At 40.4% G+C, this 22,377-nt stretch overlaps 3 protein-coding genes and 1 non-coding gene across 4 annotated transcripts; 2 read left to right on the top strand and 2 right to left on the bottom strand.

Moving 5' to 3' along the window:
- The first annotated feature begins 754 nt into the window (after positions 1 to 754).
- On the top strand, positions 755 to 4,237 carry LOC142526080 (receptor-like cytoplasmic kinase 176). Its single transcript, XM_075630353.1, has 6 exons — positions 755 to 1,336; positions 1,802 to 2,130; positions 2,708 to 2,843; positions 2,982 to 3,124; positions 3,263 to 3,386; positions 3,499 to 4,237. Exons 1-6 carry the CDS (start codon positions 1,279 to 1,281, stop codon positions 3,942 to 3,944), a joined length of 1,236 nt encoding a protein of 411 aa, XP_075486468.1. The 5' UTR covers positions 755 to 1,278; the 3' UTR covers positions 3,945 to 4,237.
- Positions 4,238 to 6,152: 1,915 nt separating this feature from the next.
- Positions 6,153 to 6,225, top strand: TRNAK-UUU (transfer RNA lysine (anticodon UUU)). Its single transcript has one exon. It is a non-coding gene; the product is annotated as a tRNA-Lys (tRNA).
- A 448-nt stretch (positions 6,226 to 6,673) lies between these two features.
- LOC142537294 (putative WRKY transcription factor 49) lies at positions 6,674 to 7,996 on the bottom strand. Its single transcript, XM_075642838.1, has 3 exons — positions 7,655 to 7,996; positions 7,418 to 7,570; positions 6,674 to 7,164 (listed from the first exon to the last, which is right to left on the bottom strand). Exons 1-3 carry the CDS (start codon positions 7,891 to 7,893, stop codon positions 6,870 to 6,872), a joined length of 687 nt encoding a protein of 228 aa, XP_075498953.1. The 5' UTR covers positions 7,894 to 7,996; the 3' UTR covers positions 6,674 to 6,869.
- Positions 7,997 to 20,369: 12,373 nt separating this feature from the next.
- Positions 20,370 to 21,908, bottom strand: LOC142537169 (uncharacterized). Its single transcript, XM_075642726.1, has one exon. It carries the CDS (start codon positions 21,906 to 21,908, stop codon positions 20,370 to 20,372), a length of 1,539 nt encoding a protein of 512 aa, XP_075498841.1.
- Between the last annotated feature and the right edge of the window lie 469 nt (positions 21,909 to 22,377).

Below are 22,377 nucleotides of genomic sequence, written 5' to 3'. Positions count from 1 at the left end.
AAAAAGAAAGAAAAGTTTGAGCTGTCCATTTCCGACGATGCCATAAATTCCGTGTTTAAATTTGCATTTGCTAATATGGTTCTTAAAACTAACGTGAAAATATAAAATCCAAATGTGTACATTATAATATATTTGGGAAATTATTTTTAAAGAAAAAATTAATTTATATTTAAATTATATATTGGAATAAATATTATCCACGCTCATAATAAACATAAGAGATAAGAGATTATATGTAATCAATTTTTGACTTTCTATGCATCATAACCAGCAGCCAAATAAACTTATTTCAAGCTAGCACAAGGTGTGCATAACATTATAGAGAGAGTTTCATATTAATTTTATTCACTATAATTTAATATATGTGGTTTAATAATTTGAATTATAAAATATCCTTGCTAAATAATAATAAAAATTAAGGATCGATTATTTAATTACACAAAAACTATTATGAGACGGTCTCATGGATCAATTTCGTGGGTCGAATATCTTATTTGGTTCGTCTATGAAAAAATATTACTTTTTATGCAAGATTATTACTTTTTATTGTGAATATCGGTAGGGTTGACCCGTTTCACAGATAAAAATTCGTGAAATCGTCTCACAATATACTTACTCAGTTAATTAATAGAAATTAAAATAGATGAGAAGGTTCAATTCCATACTTTTCCTCCGGAAATAATAATTTGCAAAGGTTATCCATGTGAACATACCTTAAAATTCCATTTATTATTACAAAATCGACAAATATTCCGACCTTACCTCGAATTTGTACTCCATTGAAAAGACAAGAAGCAGGTCAATCTGCAATACCGCAGAGGTCTAAAAAAGGCTTCTTTGCATGTGACCCCATTACGAGGAAGGAGACTTTGGTTGAATCAAATTTTATAACCATTTACTCAGCTACACTTCAGCCTTCTGTGATGTTTCTCCTCGAAAAATCTCATCTTTTTGTAGTTTTTTTTGGCCATTTTGTAATCAAGAATATCTGGTTTAAACTTTGAAGAGAGATTTAGTGAGCTTGGCGGCTAACACCTGACTTTTAGAAAGAAATCGAGAAAAACCAAGGGGTTCAGATTAGATCCAGGCCGCCTCTTGCTTTTGCTTGAGTTAATTTGAGCATGTAATAAAAGATATGAAATCTTGTGCTTGATTTGGGATTTGAGACTTCTTTTTTTGTGACCTGTTTCTTTGAGCTACCACAAGAATTTGGGTTTTTTTTTTTTGTTTTGTTTTTGTTTTGGTTTTTGGCCTTTTGGAGAGTTATTTGGAGCTCAGATGGGGATTTGCTTTAGCAACCAGATAAAGGCCGAGAGCCCTCTTCACACCGGTACAGGTATATTTTGAATAATCTGCTCTTGTTTTTAGTTTCTTGATTTATATGAGGGAAATAATCGTTTGTTTCATCTGAGAAAACGAGGCCTTAGTTGAAACTTGAAACTGATGATGCTTTCATTATTTTTATCATGATGAATATGAGGATTCTCGCCTCCGGTAGATATTGTGGATTTGTTTGTTTGTATTTTGTGAATTAAATAGATTTTGTTATCTTAATTTTGTAAATTTATCATCATGTATTCCATAGATTTGTTTATACCATACATAATTTTCTCTGTTTTGCTGATCAATAGTTGTTAATTGTTTGTAGAAGACGGGTCTACCACTAATTTTGAAATGAACTATGACATTTTCAAGTCTCCCTTGTTTTGAGAATGTATTTGACAACAAAAATTTCTATCTGGTTTGTAAATTGCAGTTTCATTAGTTATCCTTAATTTTTAACCTATTGGAACTTATGAAGGTGTGAATTCTTCGAAAATGGCCAGTGGAGATGGGACAGGGTTGAGTAATTCAAGTAGCAAAGCTTCATCTGCATCAGGACAGCAGACTCCTCGAAGCGAGGGCGAGATATTACAATCTTCGAATTTGAAAAGCTTCACATTCAATGATCTCAAGGCTGCCACTAGAAATTTTCGGCCCGATAGTGTATTAGGGGAAGGGGGTTTTGGTTCGGTTTTCAAGGGATGGATAGATGAGCAGTCCTTTGCAGCATCGAGGGCTGGCTCTGGTATTGTGATAGCTGTTAAGAGGCTGAACCAAGAAGGGTGGCAGGGACACAAGGAATGGCTGGTATGTAATGATTGTTGCTTGTTAATGTTTTATAATTTTTTGGGCGTTAACTGATCTTTTCAAAAAACCAAATTGTAGTAGTAGAAATATTTTGTGGAAAAACGCAGCACAATGCATTAAGTATGTGTGATTCGGCTGTAAAAACCAACATTCACGGCATAATGCCTAGAGTGCTAAAATTCTTATCACCTTTCTTTCTTCTGATTACAGTTATCACCAATCACCTCTTTATGTAAGTGAAAGTGCATTAGGGTAAATATAATATGTATTTTTCTGACAACTAAATAATAGCAAATATATGTTGTAATCTTAATCGCGTTAAATTTTTGATTCCAGGATATGTTTGTCGATTCTAACATAAAGGTTTAACTGTTTCTTGTTTTCATTAATGCTGATAGTTAAAGAACTCCTATAATTGGGAAGATATGCCATGATTGATGTATGCTTAGTATTTCTTTTTCTACGAGTGAGCCCTACTTTTGGATGCAAGTTGACATGTTTCTAGTTAGACCAGTGACTTCTTGTCACTAATCCATTTTTTTTACATTTTATTGATATTTTTCTTTCGGATTAACAGGCAGAAATCGTCTATCTCGGGCAGCTCCGACATCCTAATCTTGTGAAATTAATTGGTTATTGTTCCGAGGACGAACAAAGGCTTTTGGTATATGAGTTCATGCCAAAGGGTAGCATGGAGAATCACTTATTCAGGAGTGAGTTTCACATATTTGAATTGGATCATACTAAAAATCTTTGTGAATTTCACTTCTTGTGATTGGAAAATAATGTTTATTTGTGAAATTATTAGCAAATTGAAAATCTATTGATAGAATGTTATTATCTCAAACTAGGAGGTTCTTATTTCCAGCCACTTTCCTGGACCCTAAGAATGAAAATTGCACTTGGTGCTGCAAGAGGACTCGCCTTTCTTCATGGTGCTGAGACAAAAGTGATATATAGGGACTTCAAAACCTCTAATATCCTGCTTGATTCGGTATGCATTTTCAATTATTGTGTATGTTATATAATTGTGAATTGGCGGTTCAATGTTTGAATAATGCAATGTATATTCTTGAGACAACAGATCGCTTAGTGTGTTGTGCTGCTTGTTTTTCCATTCCATAATTTGTAGAACTACAATGCGAAACTTTCTGATTTTGGGTTGGCGAGAGACGGCCCAACTGGAGATAAGAGTCATGTATCTACACGAGTAATGGGAACTTTTGGATATGCTGCTCCAGAGTATCTTTCCACAGGTATAGATGGCATGCCAACTCGAGGTTCCTATTTTCATTAATCTAGGAACAAATTTCTTTGAACTTTTTTGATACACTTTCTCCGAAATAACTAATTTTTGTTGTTGTTAAGGTCATTTGACTACAAAGAGTGACGTATACAGCTTCGGTGTGGTACTTTTAGAAATTTTATCCGGTAAGAAAGCCATAGACAAGAATCGTCCGTCAGGTGAACACAATTTAGTTGAGTGGGCAAAACCTTACCTCACCAACAAGCGTAGGATATTTCATGTCATCGACACCCGTCTTGAAGGGCAATATTCTATGGGACGAGCCATGAAGGTAGCTAAACTTGCACTCCAGTGCCTGAGCATGGATGCAAGATCTAGGCCAAACATGGACAATGTGGTAACCGAGTTAGAGCAACTACAGGACTCGAAGGACACTTCAAAAACTGAGCAAAGGGATAACCGGAGTAATAAACCAAGCCAACCACATCGTGAACACAAGTCTGGTAGGACCAACGCTGAAGAAAAACGTTCGCCAATGGCTTATCCAAGACCGGCCCTTCACACATAAATCTTCTCCAGCTTAAAGGCGATATTAGCAAGAAGCTGTACGTGATATGTATCCATATATGTGAAGCTTTGTATAGTTTTGTTTTCATGGTCATGCTTTTTTTTGCACTCTTTAAGATTTATGAGCACCTAGCTTTTCCTGTTTGAGGATTTTGATGTAGACCATGAATTGTTCTAGGATCGCCGAACTTCGTTTTGTTGTGGGGATCTTAATTTTGTCATTAAGATTAGATGCTTGCTGTTTATCCATCTCCATCATTCAGAGCTAAAAAGTATATCTCTTGTGTATCTTCAGTACATGGTACCCGTAAATCTCTTGTCCGTTCCTATCAAATGTTACATTTGTTATAATAAATATTCAATCGTGTAAATGAAAGGACCACGATTAATTTTTCCTTGTTGATATGATTTTAAATATTTAAATATGATTTTCCCTATATATTGTGATAATTAATCAGATGTTTATGCTAAGATTTGTGTGATATGATATCTTTGTTTAAAAATAGTTTGTTTCTAATAAAACTTTACTTTCCATATTGTGTAGGTTTCCTTGTTGATAAACCATAGGATTATAAATAATATGATTCATGTCATGCAAGGGTGTGGACTTTTTACACAGAATGATATACACACTATTGAACTTTTGCACGCCATGAGCTTCAGAGAAAAACATTCTACAAGGACGTTGCTGTTTTGAAGAGTGAAGTTTCATGTGTTGACGTGATTGTTGGAGATATCTGTAGACAACATCTGTGAAGGAGTTGGCTGAAGATTTGTTTTTGTTGCTCCAGTTTTTGGCATTACGTTTTTACTTTCTTAATTATGTTTTAGTGTTCTTTGTTTTAGAAAGCATTTTATTTTCTCAACGTGTTTGAGAAAATTGATTTTTGATTAAAATCACCAGTGTTGGTTTTCATGTAAACTTGTTGGTTTTTAATCAGTATTTTTACCCTGAGGCACCCGCACAAGTTCAAAACTCATTCTGGTTCATCTATTTATTTAAAGTTAATTTGTGTTCTTACCAAAAAAAGAAGAAGTTAATTTGTGTTGCAAACTTAAATATTCCGCTGCATGTTGTCTGAAATGTTGTAACATTTCGCATAACACTTAATTCTGATAAAACATAAATTTACTGTCACATGTGATTAAACTTGTTACTGTTAAACAAAATAGGCCTCATTCCTTACCGTAACTAATACGATCCGTTGATTATTGGAAAATATGAACAAAACCTATAAATGTATTTATATGACAGGTAAAATAAATTAGCTCCGATGGGGTACTTTAAAAGTTGGTAAAATTGACCTAAGCTTGATATTAAAACAAGCACCAACTCCATTTCGCTTGCCTATTTAACAAAGCAAAAGAAACATCACTAGTCAGATCTTTTCAAGGATTATGATGTTTAGGAGCAAAAGTCACGACCTCACAACAAAAATAAGATATGAGGATAGAAAAGTTGTTTCATTGGGTGATATGTTACTGCCTTTTCTACACTCTTTTAACTCTATTATTGCAGAGATGAAAGAAGGCGAGTCAGCCTAATTTGACTTTATGAAACCAAAACGGTTGAGGAAAAAACGAGAGATTGGAATCAAGAAATTAATGGCACCCCATAGTAAAGTGGGGTGGGTTATGAATTAATAAATCTTCCACTAATTGCAATCATGGTGCTGAATCTACAACCCATTAGTTTTTTTTGAAACAGAAACAGCGTAGGGCCCGTAAAAGAGAAGTAACAAAGGGTATCCCTTTGTCATAAATTCCGTGGATTTATTAATCTATGCTATCTATACTATTATATTAAATATAAAACACTTAGAGTAACTAATTTTGGTGTCATGATCTGTTTTAATAATTATATATATTAATAAAATATTAAAATTTTGATGTAATTTATATGTTGTTCAACGGATAGAGTCATTGTTTTTTGGGGCTTAGGTTATAAGTTCGACTCTTACTGATGTCATTTTTTTTATTCTTTTATTTTTTAATTTATATATCCAAATTACATTGTAGTCCATCATTATTTCTTATAAATTTATTTTGATCTTCATTTAAATATAAATCAAATAAATTATAAAAATTATTATACAAGCACGTAACGCGTGCGTCGGTACACTAGTTGCAAATAAATTTCATGACTCCTTTACTTTTGGCTCATTTAATATTATAATAAATAAAAATTTTATGATATAATAAAACACAAGCCGTCTTAGCTCAGCTGGTAGAGCGCGTGGCTTTTAACCACGTGGTCGTGGGTTCGATTCCCACAGACGGCGTTTTTGTTAATCATATGATTTTTATGGCTTTTGTTAATAAATCCTTTTTTAATTTTCCTGAGACTTCCTCAAATATTTGTCGCGTTACTATTCACGAAGTATTTTGCGGTAAATCATATATGCCACGCCCATCAGCCAATCTTTTTTTTTAATTTTATAATTGTTTGCACAATATTGATATTTATGAGCGTGTCATGTGCGAAGTTGCACCAACTTATGTGATTCATTGTTAATAAATCCATTTTCGATTCTAACATTTTTTTTTTCCTTATTGTTTGGTATTCTTAGAAGTTTAAATCTCGATTCTTTTTCACTGTAAAACCTTACGCATATTCAATGGAGATTTACTTCCAAATTCGATTTGATTTCACGTCTGACATTCTGTGATCAACAGTAGACTCTCTTAAGAAAAAAACATTCGGTTCATTGATTCACACATTTATTTACCATCATTCAATCGCAACATTAATGCTTTCAAATCGAAATAAGGTGCTCCCACCAAAACGCACCACAAGAGACACTGATAACAGTGTTTTAGGAACATTACATAATTTCAAGTTAAACCAAAAAGTGAATAATTAATAGACCTATAAAGGGAATTTAAAGATGAAGAAGAACTGGAAGATGTAGCACCATTGGATTTACTAATCAAAGGGATTCCTAATCACAAATGGCACAATATCTTCAAGCAGGCCTTGTCGGCCCATCAATTCTTCTTCAACTGGGTCAATTGTTGTGTCTGGACCGACAATTTCATGGGCCTGAATTTGGGCTTCAGATATGGGCCTTTGGCGCTTTTTTGTAGTTTGGATGGAAAATGGGAAATCAAGGTGGACGTGAAGGCCTTCATAGGTGACAACAAGGGTATCCGGGTCCTCCATGGACTGCTCCACTCTCTTTTTCGCATTGCATCTCGGTTTCCCACACCGGTAATAGCTTCTGGATATAATTTCGTTTATGTTAGACACCGCTTGATTCGTGAGATAAATCGATAGAAAAACAAAATAATAAATTGAAAAATTTGAGCCAAACGTGGGATGACGTTGTTGAATAGAGATTTAATTTGTTGAATCTCATCATTCGTGTCAAATAGTGCCTAAATACCAATTGATTTTAATTAAGTGATTTAGACTAAAAAAAAATCAAAAGCAATATATTACATTTAATTCTAGTAATGCTTTATATCAAACACCTGGGATTGGGGCTATTCTTGATGGATTTCTGGCCGTATTTCCTCCATTTATACCCATCATCAGAGATTGCATTTTCATGATTCTTGATTCTCAAACTATACTTCTTTTTTCCATTATAACCACACTTACTTATGCCACCGAGTCCCGAAATTCTGCGTACAAATCAAGTAAACTTGCACGATCAAATAATATGAGCTCGAACATAATGAAAAAAACCAACAGGATATATATTGAACCTGCGTGCTTCTGATCTATCTTCACGTTGAAAGCTATGGCGTCCATAGTTCGTGTCAGATAAAGAACTCTCCACGTCTTCAATCGTCGGGGACACCAGACGAGAATCAATTGAAGGGAAGCGATTTGTTTCCATTCCATGATCATTACTGGACAGGAAAAAGAATGGGGACTCATTGTCCAGAAGTTCATTTACTAGCTCATCTTCAGATCCTTCTGCTAATTTTATTAGTTCATCCATTCAGAATGATACTTTGAGCTTTATCGCGTAAAGTAAATATAGCAACTATGCCTTTTGCATTTGCAAGTTCATATATATATATATATATATATATATATATATATATATATTGTACTGAATAAATTTAAGTTAAGGTGTCGGGTGTATACAATTTTGTTGTGACGTGAAAATTATGTGTGCGCCTTTTACTTATGAAATAAATGGAAAATTAACTATATATTTTTGTTCGTGTTAGAAGATTGACTTCTTTCATTAAATTTCAAAAGTCTAGGTTTACTCACTTACTAACTGCATGTCTTTATTGTTTTCTTCCCAGGAATTCAAAGTCAAGATTGCATATTAGTCAAGGGACTGTTGCATAAATAATATACTAATATTGGATGTACTGGTAAACAAAGCATATATTCTTGTACATTTGTAAAACATATCATATTTTTTGAGTAGCATACGATATTTTTTTTATTTAAAAAAAGAGTAGGATATGGTGTAAAGTTATTAATATCTTGTATTTATCATGCGTATAGTACATTGTATTTTCAGAAAATTGTTTAAAAAAAAATTATTTGATAACTTGTCATGAAGAATAAAACTAAATTATATCAAATTTTACTCGTCATCCACTCGGTCTTATTCAAGAATATATAATGTAATGTGAGAATATAGTATACACGAACTAAATGCCAATATAGATTCATAAATTGTAACTAGAATATGTACGTATATTAAACAATAATGATGTAATTTAAATATTTGAAACGGTAAAAGAGCTCAATCACCATGTTTCAATCAATATCATATTAGTAAGATTTATTGTTTCCCAACAATCTCATTTCCAATAATTGCATCAACACGTGACATTATTTCTGATATCAATTACATGATCGAAGTATCCCGTGCACATCGAATTTTTTTAACCGTATATCAGTCAAACCACCACGTTACAACTCTCTCATATAGGGAAATAAACATCACTTCTCGATTCTAACAATTTAATATAATTCCACTCTTGCAATTTATATATTTCTGAAATGATCAGAAACAAATGGTTGACTGAATGAATTTGTGGTCGCTTCCAACGTAGGGTATGCTTCTTTTGTATTCATGTTAGGTTGACTTACTGCGTAACTCCGAAGAAAATTAAATCCAGCACTTAATGAACGGTTGGCCGTCGACACCTACACTAATTAGGCCGTCTAATAGTAGGTAAGGAAAAAAGAGTCAAACCCCGAAAAGAGTCAAGGGATGCTGACACGTGGGAGATGGCGGCTGCAGGATCCCCGCACGTGAGGAAGGCAAAATTATTGGAGGAGTTTCTGTAGCATCGCCCGAGAACAAAACCAATTAACAGTAGGGTTTCATACAGACTTTGATTATGAACTTTATATCTGTAAGGGGTACGTACGTGTATTATATATATAAAAACAAGAGAAGCTCGAGAATCGACTCGCGAACTTTTCATCACATGCAAAAGATCGAATTCGATACCAATCAAGCTCAAGAAGATTAGATTTTGATTCATTTTGTGCCTCGTGTTGAGAGTGCGACTTGATCAATTAGAAGGCATGACTCGTGATACCTTCTTGGTTTGTATACATAATGGTAATGAATTTGAGCCTATTAATGTTCCATGTTTTAGGTCTATGATATCTAATCATACTACAATTTATTGCATACCTTATGAATGATTTCCTATTTTTCAAAGAGAAATAAATTGTTTTACTAATATTATAAGAAAACTAAAGTTGTGTTTGGATTGATAGGTTTCAAATTTATAGATTTCAAATGTACTTTTGTTGTTTAGTTAAGTAAAATCATAAACTTCAAATTATTTCTCAATGTTAATTAGGATGAATTTTAAGTTCACTCAATAATAATATGATTTGAAATTCATACTGTTTTGTCTTGCTAATGTGTAAATAAATAGTTTGTGGATCTAAGATTTGATATATTGTTTATTATAAACAATAAAAATATAATCGAAACTATTGTATTTACGAATGTATATAAATGGCTAGATTGCTGATGTATGAGCATTTTAGGTCCCAAATTTTACCAGAAATCGTTTAAATTTGTCATCTATTCGCCAGAAAGGTTCAAAACGAAATGAGTGGCTATGATAGTTAGAAAACGAGTCATCGATTGTTGGTGGATGAAATAAAGCTTAAGCATTATGTGATCCGAGACAGAATAATCCAAATGAATTACACGAGCTTTCGGAAACATTTATTTACTATGTTAAGTTATTAGAAGTCTATCCAAGCGTTTCTGGATATTAGATGAAGACCGATGCTTTTTTGTCCATGTGAAATTAGGGAATTTCTTGAGACAACACTGATCCAGTAACTCTCCAAAATTTGTCATTGAATTGTTGCAGCGTTCCGAGCATAATTTCTTTTCAGAAATATGGACTATTTCATTAAAGTCTCCTCCTAACCCAAGGAAATGAGAACATGGAGTGAAGACGACGAATCAGCTCCCAAGAAACATGTCGAAGACCTCTAATTGGGTGACCATAAAAACCCGTAAAACGCCATTTGCCTCCGTTATCATCAGTAATAATGTGACCAGGACCAAAGCTTTTCAAAACAACTTGCCAAAATAAAGCCAGTCCCCCACTTCTACCACAATTATCCACACCAAAAGCATTCAGAAAACCCAAAATGTTTTTTATGAAATAAATACGAGAACTAGATACTTTAGTTTCAGATACAAAAACTATATTTGTGGAAAGTTTCATAAATGCCATCTAGAAACTCAGGCATTCCAGCAAAGGATACTCATGGCGATATGGGAGGAACGAAAGGAGTCGATCAGAAAATCGACATGAGGTAGAGACACTCTGTCATCTCCTGCTCGTAACCATGATCCTTATGGAAATTGCCCATTGATTTCTTCCAGAAAAGTAGAAATTTAATTTGAGGACAGTCTCTTTCTGATGCCCGAGAAGGCCACATATGTAGCAAAATTCTGGTAATCTTTCATACCGTAGGAGAATGCCCACGGAAGGATATTTTTCACCTAATGCCAGTTTAACCAAGTGTCAGAGAGAATTTTATATATCAAATGATTTTGCGCCAGAGCTTTAATTTTCAAACCCGTTACATGCCATAGTTGCCGAAAAGTTACTACCCCGGCCATACTCTCATAGAAAAATCTAGAGAGACTGCGCAACGTTGTGAAATGTTTGTAAGTTCTGGTGTTGAGAGGTGAAAAAGGGACATAAATAACATGTTGAATCAATGATGGAATATTAAATTGGTTTGTTTTGTGTTCGTATGACACATGCTACATATAATATCAGATTTATCAAAGTTATGTTCACGCTCTGAGACTCGTATTTCATTACAGATGTGACGGATCAAATCAACAATTTATAGTGTTTGGGAATTTGAGTGAAGATAATGGCTTGGACAGCACCTGTAAATAAGAAAGTAACTCGTGAATGGGCGCCGGAGGGGTGTCCGGCGTGGCCACTCCGATGCTTAAGTCAGCAAGCTTTTCAGGTGAACACAAGCAATATTTGAGAGAAAATATGTGTAATGCTTGAGAGTTAAAAGATTTCAGAATGTTTAAATGACATTAATACCTGCTATTTATAGTAAAAAATGGGGTATGTACCTTGATTCCCGTGCTACCTACTAAGTATGGCAAGTTGGCTGCCCATACTTATAGCTTCTGATGTCTTCTAGGACACTCCAAGCCCAAGTTGTTCTGACAGATTAGACTGCCTGTATCAATCATACTCGAGTGTGGTTCAATTCTCGAGGTAGCCCGGGTAGTCGATTACCCGGGTATTTATATGAGATCCCGGGCTATGATGACAGCCCGGGCAGAGGAGAAAATGTCTGGGTGATTGCGCAAGAGACAGGCTCCTTCGGTAAACGCTCGGGAAGAGACGTAGTGCCCGAGTTCTTGAGGATAGTGCCCGGGTTCTTGAGGATAGTGCCCGGGTCATCAATGACCCGGATCCTTATGGGAGTATCACCACCCATCCCTAAAATAGTCGGGCTAGAGCTTGACTCGTTGTCCTGATCAGTCAGACCTGTAATTTTGTTAAAACATAACCCAGAGTAAATAAGAGCATTGGGTCTTCAAATATTACACAGATGTGATGGGGTGTCGGGGTCCCATATCTCCCGGGTTTTGAATATTTGTCATTTAGTACTCTCGGGAAGTCCAAGGGGTGTCATTATGACGCATGCGTTAACATTGATACCGCCGAAAATCGTTCGTATTCCGAGGCAATAATGAGTGTGTTTCAATGATATCCGTACACGTCTTTTCACCTGCATGCACAATTTCCTAGACTCATCCTGATCGTCCGATTAGATTCGGATCAACGGTGGAGATTAATTCCTTCCCCTATATACAGTAACCCACATATTCTTCAATCATACCAGCAAATTATTATCCGAGAAGTGTAATGGCAGGTTCAAGTAGCTCGAAGACTACTGATATGGCGGAGGAGTTCATGAACGCAGCCTTCGAGAAGCGAAAAACTGAAATGGAAGATGAAGTCTTCCAAAAGATCCTTAGTTACTGGGAGAAGCTGCAAGGACTGCAGTTTCTCTACGAATGTGGAGAAGCCACCACGCGTCGTCTGGTGGCAAAGCTGGAGAAGTACCGGAACGCCTGCGCGTTGCCGAGATAGTGAATATTTTCGAAGATGAACATGTCTACCAGCTGCTACTTCATAAGAAGAGGAAGATTCTGATGAATATCACCGATTCTGCTAGCTTCCACAAGACGTCTACTGGGAATCTAAAAAAATGGATGACCATGTGGATGGCTTTTGTAGAAGAGGAGTTTTTTAATGTAACCGGTGAAACCTTTTCTGAATAAATAAAAAATGCTTATCTAGTTTACCTTTGTTGCCAGAATTTTAATTTCATCAGTTGATAAATGTATCATGATCTGAATAAAATAAATGACCAACTGAAATGTCGGGACCTAAAATTCCCCGTGCTTAAAATAAAGTGCCGGGGCCTCAAATCTCCCGTGATATAAAATAAGATGCCGGGGCCTCAAATCTCCCAAATCTCCCGGGATATAAAATAAGATGCTGGGGCCTCAAATCTCCCGGGATATAAAATAAGATGTCGGGGCCTCAAATCTCCCGGGATATTGATGTGGTGTTATAATGAGGTCATGAATCAGCATTAAATTCCCGCCAAAAGATGTTTCATATTCCGAGATGGATAAGATTGACGCCTCGATAACTGTATATGTCCTTTCGTCTGCCTGGTACTATTTACGAGGTGCATCCTGATCGTCCACGTGCACCTAAGTCAACGGCTGAGATCTATTCCCACCACCTATATATACTAGGCCTCCTATTACGGAAAAAATACTTGCAAATTCAAAATCTCAGCGAAGCCCTTGCAAAATTTTTCCTCGAAGCTCTTCCACACGAGCTCCTCCGTCTTCGGTGAATCTCCGCCGCTGCAACCACCCATCTTTTCTTTTTTAAAAAATCCTAAGTTCTCTCTCATAACCATGTCTAATTCTACTTCCTCTACTTCTGGAGCCAATGCGCGAGGCTCTCCCAGTGATGAGTCCACCGCGCTGCGCTCCAACTCATCCTCATCTCCCCCTCGCCATCGCCTCCTTTCTCAGACTTCTCAAAAATCAAGAATTTTTCAATCCAAACCCTCTTCTTCAAAACCTTCTTCCTCGGGTACCTCCCGAGCTCCAAAACAGGATAAGGGCAAGGGTAAAGCCCGGGCTCCTGACCATCCTTCTTCTGAGGCTCCGGGAGTTCCTTGGTTTTCCTCAATGAGCAGCTCTTTGCGCTCGGGGGCGATCGAGGAACTCCGAACTTTGGGGTCTATCTCTTCTTTTTATTCCATTCTAATTCCCGGGGCTTCAGATAGGGCAAACAGCCCTCCCCCAGGCTATAGTACCTTTTTCCGAGACCAACTTAGAAATGGTCTTCGTTTCCCCCTCCCTCTTTTTTATGTTCAAGTCGCCGAGTTTTTTGGCATGCCTGTCAATCAATTCCACCCTAACTCCTTCCGTATCATGGCCTCGGCCTATGTTTTGTTTAAAATGAATAATCTTCTTATCAGCCCCCTCATTCTCCATTATTACTTTTCTTGCCGGCTCGGGGATAATGCATTTTCCATGACTGCCCGGCAAAATGCCCGATTCCTTGATGACATCCCTTCCTCTCAGAAAGGGTGGAAAGGAAGATACTTTTTTATTCAACTTTTCGGTCCTCTCCCTTGTCTAACCGGGTTTCTTTCTTCCCTTCCCACACAACCCTCCCTTCCCCAAGCCTACAAACTCGAAGAGCCCTTCCTCGTGAGTCAAAACCTGGTGGAGGGCCAGAAGTATTCTTCCTCTGTTCTCATTTCAAATGAGAATCTGGAAGCTTATGGGTTGAGTACCCGGGTTGAGGACCCTTTGGACAGGGTGATTGACGAGGTTGCTGGCTCGGGTGCTCAGCCTGGTATACTCTCTTTCAGATCTGTCTATAAATTTTACTTTTATACATACTTTGCAATTTGTACTGACGTTTCTTTTCCTTATTTGTATATATATCTCGAGAATGCAGGAGGCCTTTGCGAAGAAATGGGCAGCTGAAAAGGCAGCCAAAGAGAAAAAGTTGGCAGCCCGGAAAGCTGCTATAGAAAAGAAACAGGCCGAGGAGCAGGCAGCCCGGCAAGCTGAGTTGAACCGAGCGAAGGCCCAGCAAGAAAGGATGACCTGGGATTCATCCCAGGAAGACCCTGAAGACCACGTCCCTCTGACTCAGAGGAATCGAAAGGCTATAACAAGCCCGGAGCATACTTTGGCCGAGGACAGCCGGGAAGTGGGTCAAAGCTCCTCTCCTGTGACCCGGTCGAACAACCCTCCCCTCCAACAATCTGACCAACAACCTCCCCTCCTCGAGCTCGAGCAGCATGCCAATCAACAACCTCCTCTCCTCGAGCAACCTCCTTGAATAAACATCCTTGAGGAGGGGCCTTTGGCACGGGGGATGAAGATTTTTAAACAGCTTCTCACTCCTGACGAGGAAGCTCGTTTGAAGAATGCTCGTGCTTCTGTCAAAATTTTTGAGGGCTCGAACAAGCTCTTATCGGTAAGTTTTTTGTTAGTCCCCATACTCTTTTCTTACTCTGATCACTGTTGATTCTTTTTGACCCTGTTTTTGAACAGGCCGCTCACCTGCTGATCTCGGCTTTTGAGGAGGTTGCAGGGGCTGTCACTATCTCTGGCAAGCGAGCTCGGTCTTTTCAAGAGGCTCAGGAGAGGCTGCAAGAGGAGCTAGCCCGGGTTCGAGCCACCCATGATGAAGAAGTGACTAAGCTGCGTTCAGCCCTGAACAAGGCTCAAGAGGATATTACTGAAGGCCTTGTCCGAGAGGAACGTCTGCAGGGCTCTCTGTCTGTCTCGGAATCGAGTCTCCGTGCCGTTTCTGAACATGCAGAGTTGCAAATGCATCGGGCTGAGAGAGCTGAGTGTGCCCTGGCCCGGGCTGAATACAATAAGGACAAATGGCAGGCTTCCTTCCTCCAATCTCCTGAGTTCAAGAAGGCCGTGGTGGACAAGGCCTACCCTCTTTTTCATACCGATTTTGAAAAATGCCGGGAACAATTTGAGGAAGCTGGGCTCCTGCCCCAAGATAAGGAAAATTTTCCTGATTTTGGTCTGACCATTGCATCCCTTCCCAAGGATGGTGAGGAGGAGAAAGAGGCGACCCAAGAAGAGCAGCCTGGTCCTGAACACGTAGACATAGACTAAGATTTTGTATTTTTCTTTTGTCTTTTCCTGTCTTGTAATTTTTCGGCCCTCGGGCTTTTATTAATGAAAGTTTCATTTTCCCTTCTTCTCTGCAATTAAATCCAGAAAATTTTCGAAGTGTTGCAAATTAACCGGTAGTTTTAAATAAGTATCCAGGATATTGATCCATGTAATGGATATAATGCCTTATATTCCACGAGTAACCCCGATGTAAGTAACCTGAAACCCAGATATAAAACCTTGGCGTGTGTTCCAAGTAGAAAAGCCGGGCAAGTGAGCATATTTCGTGATTTAGACTGATCTAGGTGCGGTGCCCCGAGCCAGGGTGTAGTGCCCTGAGCTTTTAAGAACCAAGGTACGGAGCCTTGGGCCGGGGAACATGTTCCGGGACATGGGAATAGTCGAGGTGTGGTGTCCCGAGCCAGGGTGTAGTGCCCTGGGCTCTTAAGAACTAAGGTACGGAACCTTGGGCCGGGGAACATGTCCCGGGACTTGGGAATGGTCGAGGTGTGGTACCCCGAGCCAGGGTGTAGTGCCCTGGGCTTTTAAGAACCAAGGTACGGAGCCTTGGGCCGGGGAACATGTCCCGGGACTTAGAAATGGTCGAGGTATGGTGCCCCGAGCCAGGGTGTAGTGCCCTGAGCTTTTAAGAACCAAGGTACGGAGCCTTGGGCCGGGGAACATGTCCCGGGACTTGGGAATGGTCGAGGTGTGGTGCCCCGAGCCAGGGTGTAGTGCCCTGGGCTTTTAAGAACAAAGGTACGGAGCTTTGGGTCGGGGAACATGTCCCAGGACTTGGGAATGGTCGAGGTGTGGTGCCCCGAGCCAGGGTGTAGTGCCCTTGGCTTTTAAGAACCAAGGTACGGAGCCTTGGGCTGGGGAACATGTCTCCGAACTTGGGAATGGTCGAGGTGTGGTGCCCCGAGCCAGGGTGTAGTGCCCTGAGCTTTTAAGAACCAAGGTACGGAGCCTTTGGCCGGGGAACATGTCCCGGGACTTGGGAATGGTCGAGGTGTGGTACCCCGAGCCAGGGTGTAGTGCCCTGGGCTTTTCTTCAACAACCGGGGCCTAGTACCTCCCGTCAAAAGATAACAGAAACATTCATAACATTCTTTGAGAAAATATATCTTTCATTTATTTCTTCCATCAAATAATTACATCTGTCATGCATAGTACTTCTTTAAATTAAATACATTCCAAGGCCTTTTGAGGAGATGTCCTTGAGCATCTTCTAAATAAAAGGATCCCGAGCTGACTTTTCGGGTGATTTTATAAGGTCCTTCCCACCGAGCTTCCAGCTTCCCAACATCCTCAGCAGGGTTGAATTTCTTCATGACTAGATCCCTTACTTGGAAGTCTCGGATTCGGACTCTTTTGTTATATGATTTCATAATCCGGCTCCTGTATGCTTCCATGCGAATGAATGCCCGGTCTCTCATTTCTTCCACCAAGTCCAATTCCATGGCCCGGCTTTGGTCATTGTCTTCCGGTAAGATTTTACCCGGGGAGAAGTTTGCCCGATCTCAACTAGGAGGACTGCTTCAGAACCATATACCAAGTTGAAAGGAGTTTCTTGGGTAGGTGCCTGGGGAGTAGTTCTGTAAGCCCAGAGAACACTGGGTAATCTTCCACCCAATCCTTTCCTTTACCTTGTAGCCTTGTCTTTAGTGCTTGCACAATAATTCTATTGACAACCTCTGTCTGGCCATTAGCTTGAGGATATGCAACAGAGGTAAAAGATTGATTGATCTTCATTCCCTGCACCATGACGTAATTCCTTTGCCCTGAAACTGTCTCCCATTGTCCGAGATCAGTCTTCTGGGCACTCCAAACCGGCACACGATATTCTTCCATAGAAATTTCAATACCTCCTGCTCAGTGATTTTTGCCAAGGGCTCCGCTTCTACCCATTTGGAAAAGTAATCAACAGCTACTAACAAGAATTTTTTCTGAGCCCGAGCAATTGAGAACGATCCCACAATATCCATGCCCCACTGATCAAAGGGACAATATGCCCAGATAGGCTTCATGAGAGTGGCCGGGCTGTGCTTAAAATTCGAGTGATGTTGACAGTCCTCACAAGCTTGGACCACCCGTGCAGAATCTTGACTTAAGGTTGGCCACCAGAAACCAGCAAGCATTGTTTTTCGAGCCAAAGACATTCCTCCGAGGTGCTCGGCACAACATTCTTCATGAATTTCTCGGAGGACATAATCCACCTCTTTCTCCGATAGGCATTTCAAAAGAGGTCCCTGGAATGATCTCCTGTACAACATATTATTTAAGAAAACAAACCTGGGAGCTTGTCTCTTAGTCTTCTGAGCTTGGGTTCTGTCCTCGGGCAGTTCATTATTTACCATGAACTTGATCAGAGGTGTCATCCAGGAGTCACCGGGTACTGGTAATATTTCTTCCTCATTGGAAGGGATCAACTGGGAAACATGCAAGACTTCCCGGGTGCTAACTTCTGATAAGGAAGCAGCCATTTTTGCCAGGGTATCTGCCTCGCCATTCTCCTCTCGGGGTATTTGATTAATACCCCAATCCGCAAAGACTTATGCTCGGGCTTTGATGAGCTGTAAGTATTTTAGCATTCTGTCATCCTTAGCTTCATACACGCCCTTTATCTGCTGAGTAATGAGTTGCGAAGCAGAATATAGAATAATCCTGGATGCTCCGACTTCCCGGGCAGCTTGGATACCAGCCAGGACGGCTTCGTACTCGGCTTCATTGTTGGTTACCCGTGAGTCAATCCTCAATGCCAATTTTATCTTCTCTCCCGGGGGAGATATTATCAATATTCCTACTCCACATCCAGCAAGGCTAGACGCCCCATCCACAAATACTCTCCATACTTCTTCTTCCTCGGGTTGAACCATTTCTGATAAGAAATCTGATAAGGCTTGTGCTTTGATGGCAACCCGAGGCTTGTACTTAATGTCATATTCTCCCAGCTCTACTGTCCACTTGATCATCCGTCCGAATACCTCTGAATGAGTCATGATCCTGCCAAGAGAACTATTGGTAAGAACGATGATTTGATGTGACAGGAAGTAAGGTCGTAGCTTCCGGGCGGTCATGATCAAGGCCAAAGCAACCTTCTCTATTTCACTGTAACGGAGCTCGGAGCCTCTTAGAGCATGACTGACATAGTAGACAGGCTTTTGATCAGAGCCTTCTTCTTTTATTAGAACTGAACTAACAGCATACTCCGTAGTAGATAGATAAACAAATAATTTTTTCCCGGGCTCCGACTTTACCGACACAAGGAGCTCTGCAAGGTGAGTCTTCAAGTCCTGGAAGGCCTGTTCATATTTATCATCCCATCCAAATTGTTGGGCCTTCCTTAAGACTTGAAAGAAAGGATAACTCCTGTGTGCTGATCGGGAAATAAATCGAGAGAGGGAATCAATCCTTCTGGTCAGCTTCTGTACTTCTTTGACAGATCGGGGAGATGACATGCACAACACAGATTTGACTTTCTCCTGATTCACATCGATCCCCCGATCTGTTACTATGAATCCCAAGAATTTGCCACTCTTTACGCCAAAGATGCACTTGACAGGGTTAAGCTTGATCTCGTACTTCATGAGAGTGACAAAAGTTTCTTCCAGATCAACAATAAAGCTTGCAACCTCCCGGGTCTTGCCCAGGATATCATCCACATAGACTTCCACATTTCGTCCCAGCTGCTTCTCGAAGACTTTGTTCATCAGACGTTGGTAGGTAGCCCCTGCATTCTTCAACCCGAAAGGCATTACAATATAACAAAAATTACCTCTCGAGGTGATGAAACTAGCCTTGTCTTGATCATTCTTGGCCAGGGGGATTTGATGATACCTCTGGTATGCGTCCATGAAACTCAGCAATTCGAATCCTGAGGTGAAATCTACCAGCTGATCAATCCTGGGTAGGGGATAATGATCCTTGGGACAAGCTTTATTTAGGTCGCGGAAGTCTACACACATGCGCCACTTCCCGGTAGATTTGGGCACCAATACCACATTCGAGAGCCATATAGGGAATTGAGTTTCCCGAAAGTGGCCGGCCTTCAGAAGCTCCTTTACTTGCTCATAAATAACTTTGTCCTTTTCAGGACCAAAGTGTCTCTTTTTCTGCTTCACCGGGTGAGATCCCGGGAGAATGTTCAGTTGGTGCTCCGATATCAGGGGAGAAATCCCTGTCAACTCCTGCTGGGACCAGACAAATACATTAATATTAGCTTTCAAACAGTTAATCAAACTAACCCGGGTGGATGCACTGAGGTCCCGAGCCACCCGGATTTGCTGGCCTGGTCCGACTTCTATCATCTCCTGCTCCTCCTCTGCTACAAAATGTACTTCCCTTTTGTCCACCACGCTTCCTCCAACTTCATCCATCCTTGCCTTCTTCCCTTCTCTCTTGGTTTTGCTCTGATCAGCTCGGACTGCCTCCACATAACATTTTCGGGATGAAGGTTGATCTCCCCTAACTTCTCCTACCCGGGCTCCCACATGAAACTTTATCTTCTGATGGTAAGTGGATGCCACAGCTCTTAATTCATTCATAGCCGGCCTCCCCAAAATGATATTATATGAAGGTGGGGAGTCCACTACAGTGAAAGAGGTCATCACTGTCTTCTTGAGATCCCGAGAGCCCAGGGTTAGTGGTAAGACAATCTACCCTTCCAGGTAGACCACGTGGCCAGCAAAGCCAAAGAGGGCAGTTTCCACAGCTTCCAAGTGAAAACCCTACAAATCCATCTGCGCAAAGACATCTTTAAAAATCACATTTACAGAAATGCCCGAATCAACAAAGACCCTCAAAATGTCATAATTTGCCACCCGGGCTTGGATAACCAGGGCATCATTGTGGGCCAGATTCACCCCTATCAAATCTTCTGGGCCAAAACTGATGACCGCCTCGTTCCTCCTTGCTCCCTCTACCTCCATACACTCTCTCATACTTCTCGACTTTCTCGCCCGGTTGGAGTCTCCATCAGTAGAGCCTCCTGATATCATTTTAATCAACCCCGTCGCAGGGGGCGAATTATTTTTTCTCTCGGGCTCAGGCTCCCTTCTTCTCCCGGGCTCACTCCTCAGATTATTCCTCATACCTTCCCCTCGGGCACTGGATCCTGGTTGCCGAGATGTCCAAGGTGGCAATCTCGGCCTCTGGTTATCGTGACTGGGTCCCGGGATGGAAGGTAAGGCATAATTTCCCTTCAGTGTTTTGCAGTCCTCGGTGTTATGATAACACACTTTGTGGAAAGTGCAAAATCCTCTCCTCTCCGGACGGGATAACTGATGGTCCGGGGCCAAGTCTTTGCTGCATTCTTGCACTTCCCTCTCCCGGGCAATCTTTAAAGGCACGTGATGAGAAAAGTGCCCTAGATTACCCCTCTTATGTCCCATCTCCTCGGGCTTAGACACCCGGTCTCCTCTCTCCTTTTTTACAGCCTCCCTCTTCTGCTTTTGAGCCTCTTCCATATTGATGTACTTCTCTGCCCGGCATAATAGGTCCTCGAAATCGCCGGGCACCTTCTTGGTCAGTGATTTGAAAAACTCACCCTCCCTTAAACCCTGGGTAAATGCGGTAGTCTTTGTCTCAGTGGCACAAGTGGGGACATCCAGAGCCACTCTGTTGAATCTTCGGATATAAGCCCTTAAACTTTCCTCCGGGCTCTGTTTGACTTCGAAAAGACTGAAAGCAGTCTTTTTGTATTTTTTGCTGCTGCTGAAATGGTGCGAGAACAACTTCTGGAAATCTCTGAAAGAACTAATACTCTGGGGGGCCAAACCCTCAAACCATCTCTGAGCCGAATCTACCAATGTTGTTAGGAACACTTTACACGTTATTCTATCAGTGTAACAGTGCAGCATGACCATGTTCTCAAATCTGGCCAAGTGTTCCTCAGGGTCTGCGTTGCCATCATAGTTTTTTATTTTGGCAGACTTGAAATTTCCAGGCAGGGGTTCCCGGACAATAATGTCAGCAAATGGGCATCCTCTAGTGATTGCCCGGGAAGTGCTCCGGATCTGCAATTGTCCTTCCAGGACCTTCATCTTCTGCCTCAGCTCCAGCAACTCTTCTGCCACGGTTGGAGATTTGGACCCGGCACTGGAATCCTCAGCCTCTTGTCTCTCCTCCTCCTCCCCCAACTCCTGTTCTTGCTCCTGCTCACGGTCTTGTCTATTTCCGGGCGATGTAACATGCTGAGAAACTTCTTTCCTGGTCATAGCTTGCTTCACTGCATCAGATATCATCTTTTTCAATTCTTCCGGGGTCATGGTCCGGCGTGGCCACTCCGATGCTTAAGTTAGCAAGCTTTTCAGGTGAACACAAGCAACATTTGAGAGAAAATATGTGTAATGCTTGAGAGTTAAAAGATTTCATAATGTTTAAATGACATTAATACCTGCTATTTATAGTAAAAAATGGGGTAGATACCTTGATTCCCGTGCCACCTACTAAGTATGGCAAGTTGGCTGGCTGCCCATACTTATAGCTTCTGATGGCTTCTAAGTCACTCCAAGCCCAAGTTGTTCTGACAGATTAGACTGCCTGTATCAATCATATTCGAGTGTGGTTCAATTCTCGAGGTAGTCCGGGTAGTCGATTACCCGGGTATTTATATGAGATCCCGGGCTATGATGACAGCCCGGGCAGAGGAGAAAATGTCTGGGTGATTGCGCGAGAGACAGGCTCCTTCGGTAAACGCTCGGGAAGAGACGTAGTGCCCGGGTTCTTGAGGATAGT

This window comes from Primulina tabacum, chromosome 2 (assembly GCF_025594145.1).
Source record: "Primulina tabacum isolate GXHZ01 chromosome 2, ASM2559414v2, whole genome shotgun sequence".
In the NCBI taxonomy this organism is placed as follows: Eukaryota; Viridiplantae; Streptophyta; class Magnoliopsida; order Lamiales; family Gesneriaceae; genus Primulina; species Primulina tabacum.
The sequence above is the reverse complement of the archived record's forward strand: the minus strand, read 5'-3'. Positions and strand labels throughout refer to the sequence as shown.

Coding starts and splice junctions, on each gene's coding strand:
- LOC142537169 (XM_075642726.1), bottom strand. CDS start 21,908: ATGACCCCGGAAGAATTGAAAAAGATGATATCTGATGCAGTGAAGCAA.
- LOC142526080 (XM_075630353.1), top strand. CDS start 1,279: ATGGGGATTTGCTTTAGCAACCAGATAAAGGCCGAGAGCCCTCTTCAC. Junction 1,337..1,801: donor CCCTCTTCACACCGGTACAG/GTATATTTTGAA, acceptor GAACTTATGAAG/GTGTGAATTCTTCGAAAATG. Junction 3,387..3,498: donor TCCAGAGTATCTTTCCACAG/GTATAGATGGCA, acceptor GTTGTTGTTAAG/GTCATTTGACTACAAAGAGT.
- LOC142537294 (XM_075642838.1), bottom strand. CDS start 7,893: ATGGATGAACTAATAAAATTAGCAGAAGGATCTGAAGATGAGCTAGTA. Junction 7,571..7,654: donor GATAGATCAGAAGCACGCAG/GTTCAATATATA, acceptor ATTTGTACGCAG/AATTTCGGGACTCGGTGGCA. Junction 7,165..7,417: donor AAGAATAGCCCCAATCCCAG/GTGTTTGATATA, acceptor AATTATATCCAG/AAGCTATTACCGGTGTGGGA.